General features: G+C 45.2%; 1 protein-coding gene across 1 annotated transcript in view; it reads right to left on the bottom strand.

The window, feature by feature from the left end:
• Positions 1–10261: 10261 nt before the first annotated feature.
• BCL2L14 (BCL2 like 14) overlaps positions 10262–15325 on the bottom strand; it is a 6220-nt gene continuing 1156 nt past the window's right edge. The window contains exons 2-5 of the mRNA XM_009283541.1: positions 13352–13516; positions 12340–12407; positions 11064–11336; positions 10262–10303 (exon numbers count right to left, since the gene is read on the bottom strand). Coding sequence (XP_009281816.1) covers positions 10262–10303; positions 11064–11336; positions 12340–12407; positions 13352–13516 — 548 coding nt within the window. The remainder of the gene's footprint in view (positions 10304–11063; positions 11337–12339; positions 12408–13351; positions 13517–15325) is intronic.

Here is a 15325-nt window from a genome sequence, read left to right as displayed (position 1 = left end):
TCCTTCCATCCTGTGAATGTTTTGAGAAACCCTGTGGCTTCAGCATTGCTGTGCGGATGGCTTAAAGTGGGCTGTTGTTCTGAAGCACAGCTGTTAGGGATGAATTACTTTATGGAAGATAACCACTTTCAGATGCTCTAATAAAAAGTTGTTCCACCAGCAGCACTAATAACGAAAGCTGATTTTTTTAAAGAACGTACTTCTCTCTCCCATCCTTCCAGCGCGAAGGCCATACGTCCTCTCCACGCTGTCTCTGCGTTGCACCCACCTCTCCAAAACACCCGGACCCTGCCTCATCCCCCTTGGTTTTGGCCCAGCATCCAGTGCTGGGCCGTGCGCAGGGGCTGACAGCAGCTGGTGCTGAGGAGCTCCTCAGCAGCCTGCTCAACCTCACTCGGTGGGTGAGGACTGAAGTCGACCTGTCCCCCCTTGGGGCGGGTGGGCTCTGGCGTTTGCACGTGTGAGGAGCAGGGTGGGAAGGAGGTGGTCAGGGGGAGACGGGCGCAGAGGTTGACGCAGTAGTGATGGGGAAATGCAGCAAATGCTCCCTCCCAGGGAGAGGAGCCGGGGCAGCAGCGAGGCGTGTAGGAAGAGGAGCACATGGACGAGGGGCTGCTTGGCCGTTTCCCAACAGAGTGGAAAGCCCAGCATGCTTCTCTGCCGGCAATCCCACATCCCCACATCCCAGGGTTTCCTGAACAGCTGGGGGAAAATTGCTGACATCAGTTAAACTTGAGTAATTGAGTAGTGTCCTGGTTTCAGCAGGGATAGAGTTAATTTCCTTCTTAGTAGCTGGTACAGTGCTGTGTTTTGGATTTAGGACTAGAACAAAGTTGATAACACACTGATGTTTTAGTTGTTGCTAGGTAGTGCTTACACTAGCCAAGGACTTTTCAGCTTCCCATGCTCTGCTGACTGGGAGGGCTGCAGGGGCATGGGGGGCTGGGAGGGGACACAGCCGGGACAGCTGACCCAAACTGGTCAAAGGGATATTCCACACCATATGACGTCATGCTCAGCATATAAAGCCGGGGGAAGAAGAAGGAAGGGGGGGACGTTTGGAGCGATGGTGTTTGTCTTCCCAAGTAACCGTTACGCGTGATGGAGCCCTGCTGTCCTGGAGATGGCTGAACACCTGCCTGCCGATGGGAAGTAGTGAATGAATTCCTTGTTTTGCTTTGCTTGCATGCACGGCTTTTGCTTTGCCTATTAAACTGTCTTTATCTCAACCCACGAGTTTTCTCACTTTTGCCCTTCCAATTCTTTCCCCCATCCCACTGGGGGGGGAGTGAGCAAGCAGTTGTGTGGTGCTTAGTTGCCCACTGAGGTTAAACCACGACAAGTAGGAAAGATGTATTCCTTCAAATTTTGAAGAAGGAAAGGAAGGAATACCAATTGTCTCCTCCACTGGCATCCCTCTTTCTCCTTCAAAGAGACAAAAAATGCTCAGAAGTCAAAAGTTAGACAGAAGTATGGACTTCTCGTAAAGCCAGAATCCGAGGGAAAGTTATTTGGTGAATGGCACCAGGTAAGGAAGAGTTGCTCTTTTTTTTCCCAGGTCTTTGTAGAAAGCACAGGTCTGTCTGTCAGCGCAGGGGGCATGGGAACGGGTGGGAAAGGGAGAGATGGGTTTTCTGCTGCTTTAGAATACTTGGCTCCTTCTACCACGTGAGTATTTTTTTTCTCTTCTCATTTGATGTTTGAATCATCCTTCAGCTTTAGATGGCTCCAAAATGAGAGGACCAAAAAGACAGACAAGAGACGTAATCCTCATGTCCCAATTGTTCATTTCCTTGAGTTAATTTATTTGGTAATAAAACCTATGTCTTTCCATAACTGTAAAAGACAATGGGCAAAGCACCTGTAGAGCTAAGAGGGCTTGGCAATTCAGAGTCATCATTTACTGCAGGATTTCTCCAACACTTGTTTCCAGTTTACCTGGCATTTGCCTTGCCATTGTGCGTGATTAGCTGCTGTTGCTGTAAGCAGGTACTTGGTGGGTTTGGTCTCCTGACTTCAGCATGCCGCTGGGAGCCAGCTGTAAGTCATGGAAAAGATTCTTTCAGAGAGAAGGTGGGAGCCAGCTATGGAAAATGGAAAAGATTCTTTCAGAGAGAAGGGTTTGGGTTGGGTTTTGTTTTTTGTTTTTGTTTTTGGCAAGATGCTGCTCTTTATTGCATAGCTGCGTGAGACCGCTTCATTTGAAATGTCAGAGAGAAGGGTTTGGGTTGGGTTTTTGTTTTTGTTTTTGGCAAGATGCTGCTCTTTATTGCATAGCTGCGTGAGACCGCTTCATATTTGAAATGATCCCTGGCCACTTCTATTCCCGTGTTATTTTGTGACGTGGAAGAGTTGGGAGGTGAATAAAAAAGCACTGCAAGCAAGGATCATATTAAATATGAAGATCCCTCCCTTTTGCCCAAAGGTGCTTCGCTACTTGTAAGTCTAAAAGTCCTTAGAAGGAATTGAATTTCACATGCAGCATCAAGACTGAGAATCTAGTCCTCTCCCTCTATCTGTTACTGCTGCATTGCAACTGTGATGTTAGTTTTATATTTAATGATTTCTAAAGGCTCCTTCCAGACAGAATAGGTTCAGTGATCTGATGTCTCTTTTACATCTTTGTGGGGTTTTAATATATTTTTTATATATATATTAAAAAAAAAGTATTTTTATATAGCTAGAAGAACTCAACACCCTATTTGTAATTACAGCTGCCTCCACTTGTTTTCACTGCAATTTTTTCAAGAAAAACCACAAATACTGGATTTTTGGGGTTTTGTGTATTTTTATTTTGGTATGTGCACAAAGAAGCTGACAGCCCATCCTTCTTGGGAACAACTACAGCAAAATACTGTATTTATATAAAACATTGCAATAGCTGTGAGAGAGCCAATCTTCACCCATCCTTGGGCTGCTAGAAAGAGGAACCCCGAGGCCAGAAGGTAATTAGCCGACTTACTTTTGAGCTGAGACGCTTGATAATGTCTGTACCGAATTCTCATGAATGAAATGCAAACTCACGTGCATAGTATCAGCAGCAAATTTGTTCTCATAGTGGTTTTCAGCTTGCTTTGCTTGAGTCACTATCTGTAGGTAAAATGATATTTTCCAACCCTTTCTTTTGAAAAACATTAGTAGCGGTGGGGCAAGCAGGCCATTTAATGCTGGTGATTACGGTGTTTTGCAGGTTTCCCTGCTCCTCTTCCCCATATGAGAGATCCTGGTGTACATACCACGTGGATTTATCTGCCTATTTTCCTATGCTTTGTCCTATGGTCTGTCCAAGCAGGAGAAGAGAAGGCAGTGCCAACCCATAACTGCCCGCTTGCTTTTCACACTGCTGGGGTTATAAAACAGTGCCCAGGATGGGATGCTGAGCATCACCCTCCAAGGACCCAGTGGTAAGCAAAGAGGATAAGCAGTTTGCTCAGTAGCATTTGAGGGAGCGAGGAGAAGAAAATTATCCCAGGCCCCCCCACTTAGAGCAAAATACAATTTATGAATCTTAAAACCTTTTTCAAAAGCAGAAAGTAAGAAGAAAACTTAGCCTTCAAAGTGATTGTGAGTCACTCCCCTTCAAAGCATTTCCATGGATTTCTTGAAGTTTCTTTCCAGTGTGTATTCCAAACGTTTTTGTGGGGATGATAAATTCTTCCTGTCTCACATTTAATTTTGGTCCCTCAAACTGGCTCTCATTTTGGTTTTTCTTCTGGCACTAAAGGCTAATTTGTCTCCTTTAATTGAATGCAGACACTGCATCTAACATGACAGGCACTACCCACTCAATAATGGGATATTGTCTTTCCTGACTCCTACTTGCCTTAATTAAAAGCAGAGGGCTGACCTCAGTGCCGAACTCTGCCCTATTCCTTGCTAATCCTTTTACACATTGCTTCACGCTAAGGCTCGACAGAGCACATGCAAGTTCCTGGCTCGCCAACATCACTTGTTTGTTTGTTATTGTTTTAAGGGCAAGTTTCACTTAGTCAGCAGGAGGTTCCTCCTTGCTTCAGTAGGGCTGGCCCGCTGCCCGGTCTGTCCTTCACCTGCGGGGATGCGGCGAGGGAAGAGGGAGCAGGTGCATGGGGTGGTACCACGAGGCACAGCCGCTGAAAAGAGGAGCAGATTTGGGCCGGGCAAACGTTTCCACGGGCCCATGCATTTCGTAGCTGCACCACCTCCTGCATGACTCCTCTGGCTTGTGCGCTCTGCCCTCCAGATGGCCAGAAATCCGTTTTCAGGGAGGACCCAGGATCTAATAGATACTCTGAGGTCTATTAGATATCTAGCCTGGGTTTCAGGCTTGGAGTCAGGTGTTTAAACTTTTAAGGTTTGGGGTTTTTTAACTTGTGTCCTCTTATGGCTAAATCTAGGACTTCACTGCAAGCGCTTAGGTCCCCATCACTTGGACCTGCACAGGACCTCTCTTGGTCAGCAACCTTCAAAGGTTTCCTTGTGAGCTGGGAGGGTACAGCAATAGCTTCCCCAGATTGGCCACGCTGAAAGTGGAACAAATTATGTCCCACTCGCCCGAGCTTTTACATACTATTCAGCATTTTTCTTAGTCTCCAGCTCCTGGAGAGGGTGGGATTGGAGAGCTCAGCTTTCCGTTAAAAGCCTTCGCTCTCCTGCTTCTGGAGAGAAAGTAACCAAGTGATGTGCATTTACCTGAAAGGATAAAATACAGAAGGCAAATATGACACCCAGCCTCCACAACAATTTTGAAAACCCCAGAACACCACCTGAGGGGGTTAATCTCTCAGGGTTTTTCTGGGAGAGGTTGAGGAGCTCACTCAGGGCTTTTTGATGTTAGGGTTGGCAAGGGAAAGCACAAGACTTGGCTGCTATTAACAGCCTCCCGCAGCTTTGCCAGAGAAGGTCAGTCACAAGGTCACCCTCACCTTTTCTCTAATGCTTTACATGATGATAATGCCTGAAGCAATTCCCATATCCCCTGCCCCACAGAAAATCTTTGTAACCCAGGTGCTCACAGGAAGGCACCTTTCCCAAGACACAAAGACACACAAGTTCGATGGAAGAAGAAAACCAAGCCAGCTGAAGCCAGGCACACTCTGCTACTTTAAATACAGAGCGCCTGTGTAGTTTTCCTGTAGCCTGGTATGGTTCATACCCCTGCCTCTGGCTGGTCCTAAAGCCTTGACCCACCAAAAGATTTTAATTTCACTACAGGCACCTACACTGAATATGTAGGCGCCGCTGGCATCACCAAAGACTTCCTTCAGGCCTTGCATAACAAAAATAGTCCCATACTTGCCTGCTTTTCTGCCACCAGACACGAGCAGAGCCCTCAGCCTGAGTGGTGATGAGCTTCTTGGTACAGGCTGTCCTCTTGCCTGTTTAGCAAACAGGACCAATCTAGCAGATGCTTCCCTGGATGTATATCATTTCAGGTTGGAGGGGAGCAGAGAGGATAATACTGGTGATATTATCCAAGTGGTTGTATTATCCACATCGACAGGGGTTAGAACAGCTAGCTGGCATGCAAGAAAATCCAGGTTCAGATCTCTAGGGAAGATAACATAAGCATAACCCAAATTTTCCATTGCAGTGCTATGCGTAATGAATATTTAAAGCAGAACCACTGCAGCAGCAGACAGACAGTTCCACTTTGGGTGTTTAACTTCTAAAAACTTAAGCCCCATCTGCCTCCAGCATCCAGCTGGTTTCCCTTTTAGCATGCTAGCTTTGGCTGGGAAGCATTTGAGCTTCCCCTTAGAGAAGAGATAAGAGCCATGTTTGGCATGGATCTGCCAAAAGTGACCTGGGGTAGAAAGACAAGGGAAAGACTATCATGAAAGTCAGCATAGAGATCATATCAGGTGGCAAAGGTGCTGATTCCAGCAAGAAATCTTTCTGCAACCCATCATTTCTACCACCCCAGGCAGGAAAATGCATTGTCTCTGCATCTGCACAGCAAAAAGCTTTCTGCTTTGGCTGCAGCAGATCACGGGACACAGGAGAAACCACCTCTGTGGGTTGACTAGGATGGATCGCAGTAGCTCCAACCCCAGGACATCTCCTAACCCCACCCCACAACCTGCTGTGCTAGGTATCATGCAACAGAGCTAGAATTTCTGTCTCCCTTCTGGGGTTTACACCATCCCTGGCAAGAGCATCACAGCTGCAGATAACAAACAAGCAAGGCAATCAGCTTTAATGTTTTCTGCTTGGTTCTCACCCTTCACTCACACTACAACGCCCCAGCTGTGAACTTTTAACCCTGAACTTGTTCCAGATTGTGAGCCTCTACAGCAAACAAGTCATAGGCAGTAAATCTACTTTTCAGACAATGATGTCTATTGAGCTATTCCCCTCAGTGCTTTGCTGCAATTCACTTTCTGTCCACCTGCTGCTTTTCTGTCTACTCAAATGTATGTATTGGTAGCACGCTCCTCACCTGTGAGAAGGAGAGAAAGGAGCAGCAGCTTAAAAAGACAGAGACCGTGCAATGCGGTGAGAAGACCCAAGGATGCCTCCGTATGCCTCATAGCCTATTTTAGAGAAATACTGGATTTGCCAGCATTTCCTGACAGCTGAAAGAAATCTAGCCCTCTGAGAGCTGAAGCAAAAGTAAGTAATAGACAAGTAAAATGTTTGGTTTTGGGCAAAGGCTCCAGACTGTTTTCTACTATTTCTGCCTCCTGCTTCCTCACTGGAGCAAGGGACACTGCAGCCATGAGCCAGGGCAGAGCTCCTTTGTGTGCACGTGGACAGTGGGATCTTCTTACCTGATGCCTTTAGCCGCTCCAGGGAATGGCAGCCCGGGCAGGTCCCACTCGCTGCTGGGGCCCTGACTCTCGGAGGGTGACATTAGGCTGGGACGGCAGCTCCTGGGTGCTAACACAGGCTGTTCCAGTGGACTGGCTCCCTTTAAGACAGTGCGGAAGGCAGCTGCAGGACGCTTCTAGTGCCCTTTAAAAATAAATCCCAACATCACCTGCACAGGGCTAAACTCTTGTTGCAACCTTAACACACAGTGAAATCAGCCCATTTTAGAATTAAATTTGCTGATATAACAGTGTGATGCTGACTTGGGTAGATATACAATAAGAAAAATCCCAAGCAACACTTCTTGTTTTAACAGTAAACCTCTCTATCTTTTACAGTAACAGCCCAAATTGGCACCAGAGGGTCCTACAGCTGAACACAGACAAAGATGTCTTGTGAGAGATTAACGTAAAATGAAGGCATGGCCAGTCACCCTCCCTCACAGCATCCCTTCTGCTTCCATACACACCCAAAATGCATGCATTTATCTGCTGCTAGTTTAGTCATCACAGATTAAAAAAGACTGCAAGACAAAGACTGGTTGAGCCAGTAGTAGAGCTTTGTTAATTCATGCCAGGCAGCAGCAGTGGCAACAGCTCAGTGCCCAGCCTTGCTGACTGCTCTTAGAATAAACCAAAGCCATCATTCCAGCAAGGAGGTTACCACAGATCCCTGCCGTAAAAGCAGTAGGTTGCTCTTAAAATCTAACTGATGCGGATGACAAATGTAAGAATGACTAAATAAGAAACAGCTCACTTGGCTGATTTCCTATGCTGGCCCCTACTGCTACTGAAAAAAATCCCTCTTAACAACCCAGAGAAAAATAAAAACCAGCTGAATATCTTTTCTTAGATGGCTAGTTTTCACACTCCCATTCAAGATGGTCTATTTTGCTGTTGGCTCCGCTCTTGGCATGAAACTGGCTCTGAGGCACCAAACTGGGGATGAGGGACAAGTATGGGTTTAGGGCTGCTAAACCTTCAGCTGGAAAACCACACTTACAAACACAGAATTTGCACTTTGCTAAATAGCAGACTGTTTTTCAGGCAGAGAAAATTAAAAAAGTGACTTCCACAGCCTAGCACCCAACTAATGGTAAACTGGTGTACACTAACAGACCGAGTCTAGTCTTAGTGTAATTAAAATGGAATCAGATATAGTTCTTCAGAGCCAAGATCTAGCTAACAAGCTTGCTTTAGAAACCAATCAAATTTATGATAAAGCAGCAGTCTCCAATGTGTGGGAGGGTACAACGCCTCACAATTTTTTTTCCGTAGGAAAAAATGTTGGACAAAGAGACGGAAGGAGAGCAACAACATTTTGCACTTTTGAGTAAGTTCTTTCCTCTCCCCCACAAATCATCCCCCTTTGGGGACATCTGATGTGATCAGAAAGAGTGGATTTTCTTAAAACTAAGGGAATCTTAGATTTACAGTCTAGAGATATATCAAGTATTTCCCAAGCCCTTTGAAGAAGGGAAACAAAGGTAACCCGCTTCCACCTTCTCCATCTTTTGTTTCACACATACGTGTCCAAACAGAGGCAGAGTTTGCTACACATGAGTTGAAAGTTTAAGGTTTATTAGAAAAATACTTGATCTTTGATAGCATTGCGTATTTTACACATCCAGTTAAAATGCTTTTCATCACTTTCATTCAAATTCATGATTTGTTAATAACTTCTTCATGCAATCTTTGTAGTTAACGTGCTTGTATACACAGAATGAGCACCCATAATGGAAGGGTATCTTACTGAGAGGCAGAGAGCCTGTTCAGGAAACATTACCTGTTTGTACTGGAAAGTCACAGAAGCGATGCCAATTGTTTTACAGCTTCAGCAGATGTCCCAAGTTCCCTCTTTCTCCTCTGGAGATTTGCGGGGGATGGAAATCCAAAAGTCATCAACTAAATGGGCCACAAACCAAGCTTCAAATCATGAATAGTTTCACTGGCATCCGCCTCTACTCTAAATGATGCACTGTTATTCCTTCCACTGCCACCCATACAGATTCAAGAACTTTAATCAGATCACTTGTTTTCAGTGGCTGAAGGGCCAGTTCAGTTTATGGAGAAATCCCTGTGATTACACATAGCATCGAGCTCCTTTTGAATAAGGAGGAAAACTGACACAGTAGGATAAGTTGTAAATTTCTTGGACTACAAAGCTCTCACAATGTTTGTATCTCCCACATTAATTGTCCTGGTTTCGGCAGGGATAGAGTTAATTTCCTTCCTAGTGGCTGGTACGGTGCTGTGTTTTGGATTTAGGATGAGAACAAAGTTGATAACGCACCGATGTTTTAGTTGTTGCTAGGTAATGCTTACACTAGCCAAGGACTTTTTAGTTTTCCATGCTCTACCAACTGAGAAGGCTGGAGGTGCACAAGAAGCTGGGAGGGGGCACAGCCAAACGGGCCAAAGGGACAATCCATACCATGTGACGTCATGCTCTCGGCGGGTGGTGAGCAATTGCACTGTGCATCACTTGCTTTGTGTATTATTATTATTATTATTATTATTATCATATTATTATTATTATCATTTTATTTCAATTATTAAACTGACTTTATCTCAACCCACGAGTTTTTCTCACTTGTGCTCTTCCAATTCTCTCGCCCATCCCACTGGGGAGGGAGGGAGTGAGTGAGCGGCTGTGTGGTGCTCAGTTGCCGACTGAGGTTAAACCACGACATTAATGGACAAAATAATGCTGTAAAAGTCAACATCTATTGTGCTGTGCTTTGAAGGGGTTTAAAAGAGAAGAGTTCAAATTACAAGCATCTGTAGGTAGATCAAGTCTATTTTCTTGGGTGAATGGGGAAAGCGTTGGAGTAAAAAGCCCTCATTAACCTTACTCAGTCCCTTTCAGAAGTATAAAATAGCATCAACACTTTGGAGAATCTAATCAGAGAAGGCCGGGGGTGGGGAAGTATAAAATAGCATCAACACTTTGGAGAATCTAATCAGAGAAGGCCGGGGGGTGGGGAGGAAACCAATGGCCATGTTTAGGTATGTCTTCTAACAAGGGACTATGGAATTGGTACCAGATGGTACCACTATGAACTACACAAAGCTGGCAGCACTTGTCTCACTTGGTTAATGGTTTATCACAGTCCAGTGGTTCTTGATTGCATACTTTGATATTTTACTCCAGTTTGCACTTTAACATCCATCCATAGGAGTAGCGGCAAGCACCTCTACTCAGAAAGGTACCTAAAATCACTATCCATGAGGCTTAATGCTCCAGGGGAGTTGAAGGTGCCTTCATATCCACTGAAGAACACTTCTACATCAATACCAACTTTAGGAAGGTGCAATTGTACCCATCAGTTAGCCATGCAACACTCCAGCCTTCCATGGAAAAAATAAAAATACATAGCCACTAATCATTCTGGCATCGGACTGAGGTAAGATCCTGTGTGTTCCTTAATTGAAGGCTCCTGCACCCTGAAGAATGAATTCAGTCATGATTACTCTACTTCTTCCTGATCCAGTGACATCAAAGCCTTCTCCTGTAACATAGAAAGAAAACTTACAATTATAAAAGCAATGAGGACCCTCATCCTAATTTCAGCTCTGCTGAGGTCAGTCAGTAGGTTTGCCAGTAGGATTTCCTGACCTCACATGCTATCTATTCCAATGGACACAGGCTGTACAGCTGCTGAATGTTTCCACTTGTTTCATGAAGCACAAAAGGACTAGGATCTCCGATGCAAGTGCCTCCCAGCAAATACAGGTAAATGAGCTACAAAGGGCAGCAGCTCAGCACCACTGCTGGCAAAAGAGCACCTTGCACAACTGACTTTGAAAGAGGGATATGAAGATAAACAGATACTTTTGCGTACAGGGAAAGTGGAAGCATACCACAGCATAAGGGCAGACTGTATGAACTGCTGAACTACTATGCTGTCCCCAGAACCTGCCAACAGCACGCTTCTAGGGAGAAGTATAGGTTTAGGGCAAGCGTGAAGTTTCCTGGTGTTTCTCCCAGCCTTCAGCTATTTGTGGTGGAGAGACTGTCTGTGCCAGGAATGGTGTTTTATACTTAACAACCCTCCATGAATGTCTCCTATTGATTTTTGGACCTATGTAAATAAAATCTTGCAGCATAGAAGATGTCTTGTAGCAAGTAATTCCACAGCTGGAGTACACGCTGTGTTAAAGAATATGCAGTTTGGTTTGGTTTGTATCTGGCCCAGGTTAGTTCTGTGAAAGTGTGCTGCTTCAAGGTGCCGTAGGCTATGCACAAGTCAAGGGAGGCAAAATGCATACCCAGCCACCCTGGTCCTGAATCCATGGCTTGAAGTGTTCTCTGAGGTACTTTAATCCAAAGCCCAAGACCAGGTTCATAGGATGGTTGTCCACAGCGGTAAGTCTGGTGGCAACTTCCATTGCAAAGGCAACTTTCGTGCATTGTACTTGGCCTCCTGGCTCACTTGTTGAATCTGCTGAGACATCCTCCAGGAACAAATCAGTGATCCTCTTGAAGAAGGTGTAGGACAGCATGTCTTTAAAATGCTGATAGAAAACCGTGTCCTTTTTGATCTGAAAATAAGAATAAGGATTGGTTAAATTGAGCCACTTGTGTTGGTGTTGCTTTCCCTATCACATTGGGAAAGGAGAACATCTCTAAGTAACACATGCAATGTAGTCTAATCGTGGTGGTGAATGCAAGAGATGACACACAAACCCCACACCTCACTGCAAAGCTGCTCCTTCAGGTTCTGGAGGTGGCTCTATGTTTTTTCCTCAAAAAAATCTTCAGTTTTTTTGCATTTGAATGAGAGAAGCAGAGAGAGAGAAAGCAGAACAAGTGTGACACTGATATTGAGACCTGCAGGTGAGGAGACATGGGAATACAGAAACAGTGGGAAGATGACAGTAAAGGCAAGGTTATGAGAAGTGCTGGTAACAGCTGCCATGCTAAGTTCCATTTGCTCAGTCATGGTCTTTGTGATGCTTCTTACTATATCTGGGTACCTCTCTGCTGCAGGAGCTGAGCATGTCCTCCATGTGGGAATATACCTTTATAGGTAGGGGGCAGCTAAAGAAGGGAGTAAAGGGAACAAGTGCCTATTTTTTAATAGAGAAAACATCCACTCCAACTAATGGACTCGTGGGGGTGGTTCTATAGCTTTTTGGCCGGGCTGTCAAAATGCACTCATTTAGTTCCCTACAGCAACTCTCAAAGCTGTAGAGTTTTTCTCCCTCCACTGGAAACATCTTGTATGCTAAATTACATGCAAACACAAGAGTTTCTCAGAGTCAGTCGAGTGCTCAACATCCCATGAAACTCAACAGGAATGAGGCAAGTGACTCCTCTTTGAAATGCACAACATTTTTGTTGCCTTCCTCCCACACCCCAACAGAGATCTCTGGTCTTAAGAAAGGTTTCAGGATGAATGGCGAAGGTTTCAGAAAGCCCTAGATACAGAAAGAGAAGTTCAGGATAGAGACAGAGCGCGCTAGGTTAGAAAACATTAACTCCCAAGTGTAATCTCTCTCTCACGCTCTAGCCTGTGTAGTTCCTGAAAAAAGAAGGAGTTACCTTTTCTTCTAGTCGGTCCCCTGATTGTCTTAACAGTGAAACTATTGTTTGTATTATCTTTTCTTCATCTGTTAAAGAAAAGAGTAACATAAACATTGGATCCAGATAGCAAACTGTGGTGAAAGCCTTTGTGTCACTTAATCATGAAAACAGCTGCTAGTTTGTGGCAGTCATACAGAGTTGTGTATCCAGGCTTCAAGCTGAAGCTCGCTGTTCTAGTCTGCGTGGTGTAAGCAATGCTATGTCTCCATCTGCCCAATGTTTTGCTCCAGTTAAGAATCTGGGAAAGAGCAAGGGCTTTAACATCCCACTGCCAGCCCTTTGGGCTTTGAGGTATGTCTGATAACAAGCCAGAACAAAAGAGCAGCTAGCAGAAGCCCTTGAAAATGGACTTAAAATTAGGGAAAAAAAAATCCCCTCATCATTACCAATGGCACCTTCTGCAACTCATTAGGACAAACTCTGGGTTTGCTGGATTAAAGAAAATGAAAGTATGGCAGGATCCCCCTTGTAACCAGAAATCCCTAGAAAGCTTGCATTAAGACTAAATCTCTGCAGACGTCATGGAAGACAAGCAGTTCAGACTTATAACAGAGATTGTTGAGCAGTGTTGTCCTGTCACCGAAGATGGATTGACCAAGACATTATTTCCCCAGGGACTGCTCTTTGGCCTTAGAGCCCCGGTGTATTACTCTGCCCCCTGCTCTGCCACTCCTACCACTGCTCTGTCACCTTATGTCACTTTACCTTCATCCTCCTTTTCTCATGTCACACCTCCTTGGATTTTTAAGGATGCTCCCTTTAATTGCAGTAGCAGGCAGGACTTTTTAGAGTATTGCAAGAGCAGTTCCTGAAATATGGGCAACAGAGCAAGAACCAGCAGAGCAAACTTCCTTCTTCACAGCGCCTTACCGCAGAAGTCCCAAGTGCTTCACCATGTCTAGAGAAAATGCCTCAGTGTGCAATCCCAACCTGATGTACTGCCTGTGAGCATGAAATTCTTCACCCTTACCGTGTTCCTTGCCCTCGCTTCCATCAGTAGGATCACTACCATCTTGTTTCTGGCACGGGCTTTCAAAAATCGCCTTGAATGAAACATCTGAAGGAGGTTCCTGGGATCTGGAAGTAACAAGCTTGGCAAGTTTGTCTGCAATGTGGTTGACATCTGCTGTTTCACCTGATTGGGAAGGAGGGTGGGAAATAAAGAAGGCAATTAATCTTTCCAGGAAATAATTCAGTGATTTACTCATTTACATACCCCCTGAGGTGGAAGTGCCCAGAGGATGCCAAGAGATACATTTCCCCATGCTGGGGTTTTGCTATTGCTTGAGATCAGCTGGTAATAATTTAGAGAGACAAGTAACGCAGTACAACCCCTCTCTAGTATTTGAGCAGCAGCTAACTATACAGAGGCCATACAGAAGTAAGTGTGAGTGTTGCTCACTAGTGTACATCCTTGCAAGCCAGAAGCACACCGTATATTAAGAAACGTGAGAGTACTGCTCTATAGGACTGCGAATCTCAGACCTTACTGTGAGAATGGTATTGCCCATGATTAGTTCACTTATAGGTCCAGATTCGGAAAAGATGATGTATTTGATGCTCTTCCCTTGTTCTCACAGGCTATCCCTGAGCAAGGGAGAAGCAGTCTTTGCTTCAGAGGCACCTCTAGCACAAAAGCTTCTCGTGTCCTTGACACTGTTCTATTAAGCAGACATGAATACTGGGAGAACTCAGCAACCAGACTGGCTTTATCCACCTTGTGTAATGACCCTGTTCAGGACCCTCACTGGATGAAGGCATCGCTCGGTGAGGGGACTCCAACGAGGATCCTGCTATAGCAAAGAGAGCAGGAGGAACTGCTGCAAGGTTTGTTTCATCTAAAAGGTGCTCTTCCTTATAATTTGCCTCACACAGCTTGGGATGCAAAACTCGATCTCCCCACCACCACTGCCCAGTGGCAGCTCCTGTGTGACCAGCAGACATTGAGACAAGCTCAGCAGTGGCCTGACCCATAACACGTGTAAAATTCATGAGCAGAGTTTATTGTGAGGGCAACAGGGGTTAAGGCAGCCAATAAAAACTGCATTTCAAGGCTGGTGAATCAACCCCAAGACATTTCCATCCCCTCTTCTGCCTGCAGAGCTTGTCAGGGAGCTGCTAAACTTCTAGGAAGGGGATCGGGCTGTTCATGACTTTGGAAACCTAAGATTAGGCAAGTGGTTTTAAATTGAACAGGCCTTCGATTTAGGTGGGTAATCCCCAAAAGCACCCCCATTTGCTCCAGAATGGCCTGGCCAAGCTTGCAGTGCAGCTGCTAGCAGTAGAAGTGACAAATACTAATAATGTTTTTAGGAATTGGTCCAGCAATCTGCTGAAGGGAAGGTAAAGCCCAGATTGGAAGCCAAGCAGGATCCCCAGAGAGGTTAACACCCAGCACGGGGAGGTTTTACTTTGAGGATCACCCAGCACGGGGAGGTTTTACTTTGAGGCCATGCTGCCACCCATGCTGCAGGGAACATGGTGATGTATTGGCAGGGCCATCAAGTGATTGCACCCAAACTCTCGAGCACTTTCCTCAGCAATGTGAAAATAAAATGGACATAAAAACTGATATCTGGATGCAGACATGTGTCCCCGGCAACCAAACAATGGAAAGTTATAGTTATTTCCCCCTAGCAAGAGGCACTGGGCTGAGGCAGGGACCTTTTCTTGAGAGACGGAGCTGGATTTGGCAGCAGAGAGTTATGGGCTTGGTGGGTAGGAGCTGGCAGTTAACAGTTAAACTTATCAGGGATGGGGCATTAGGCTGGAGAAGTCAGTGATGGTTAGAAATATCTTTAAATGCAGTGAAAGGGGAAAGCAATCGCTGTGACACCAACAGTATCATGCTGGGACAAATTAAACAAGCAACCCCCTACCTTAGACGTATGAAAACAATATGGCAACCTATCATATACTGTATGTGTCAACTTAGTGGGGATAC

Source organism: Aptenodytes forsteri, unplaced genomic scaffold (genome assembly GCF_000699145.1).
Source record: "Aptenodytes forsteri isolate BGI_AS27 unplaced genomic scaffold, ASM69914v1 Scaffold486, whole genome shotgun sequence".
Taxonomy (NCBI): domain Eukaryota; kingdom Metazoa; phylum Chordata; class Aves; order Sphenisciformes; family Spheniscidae; genus Aptenodytes; species Aptenodytes forsteri.
Note: the sequence above shows the minus strand (reverse complement) of the source record. Positions and strands in the feature narration are given on the sequence as shown.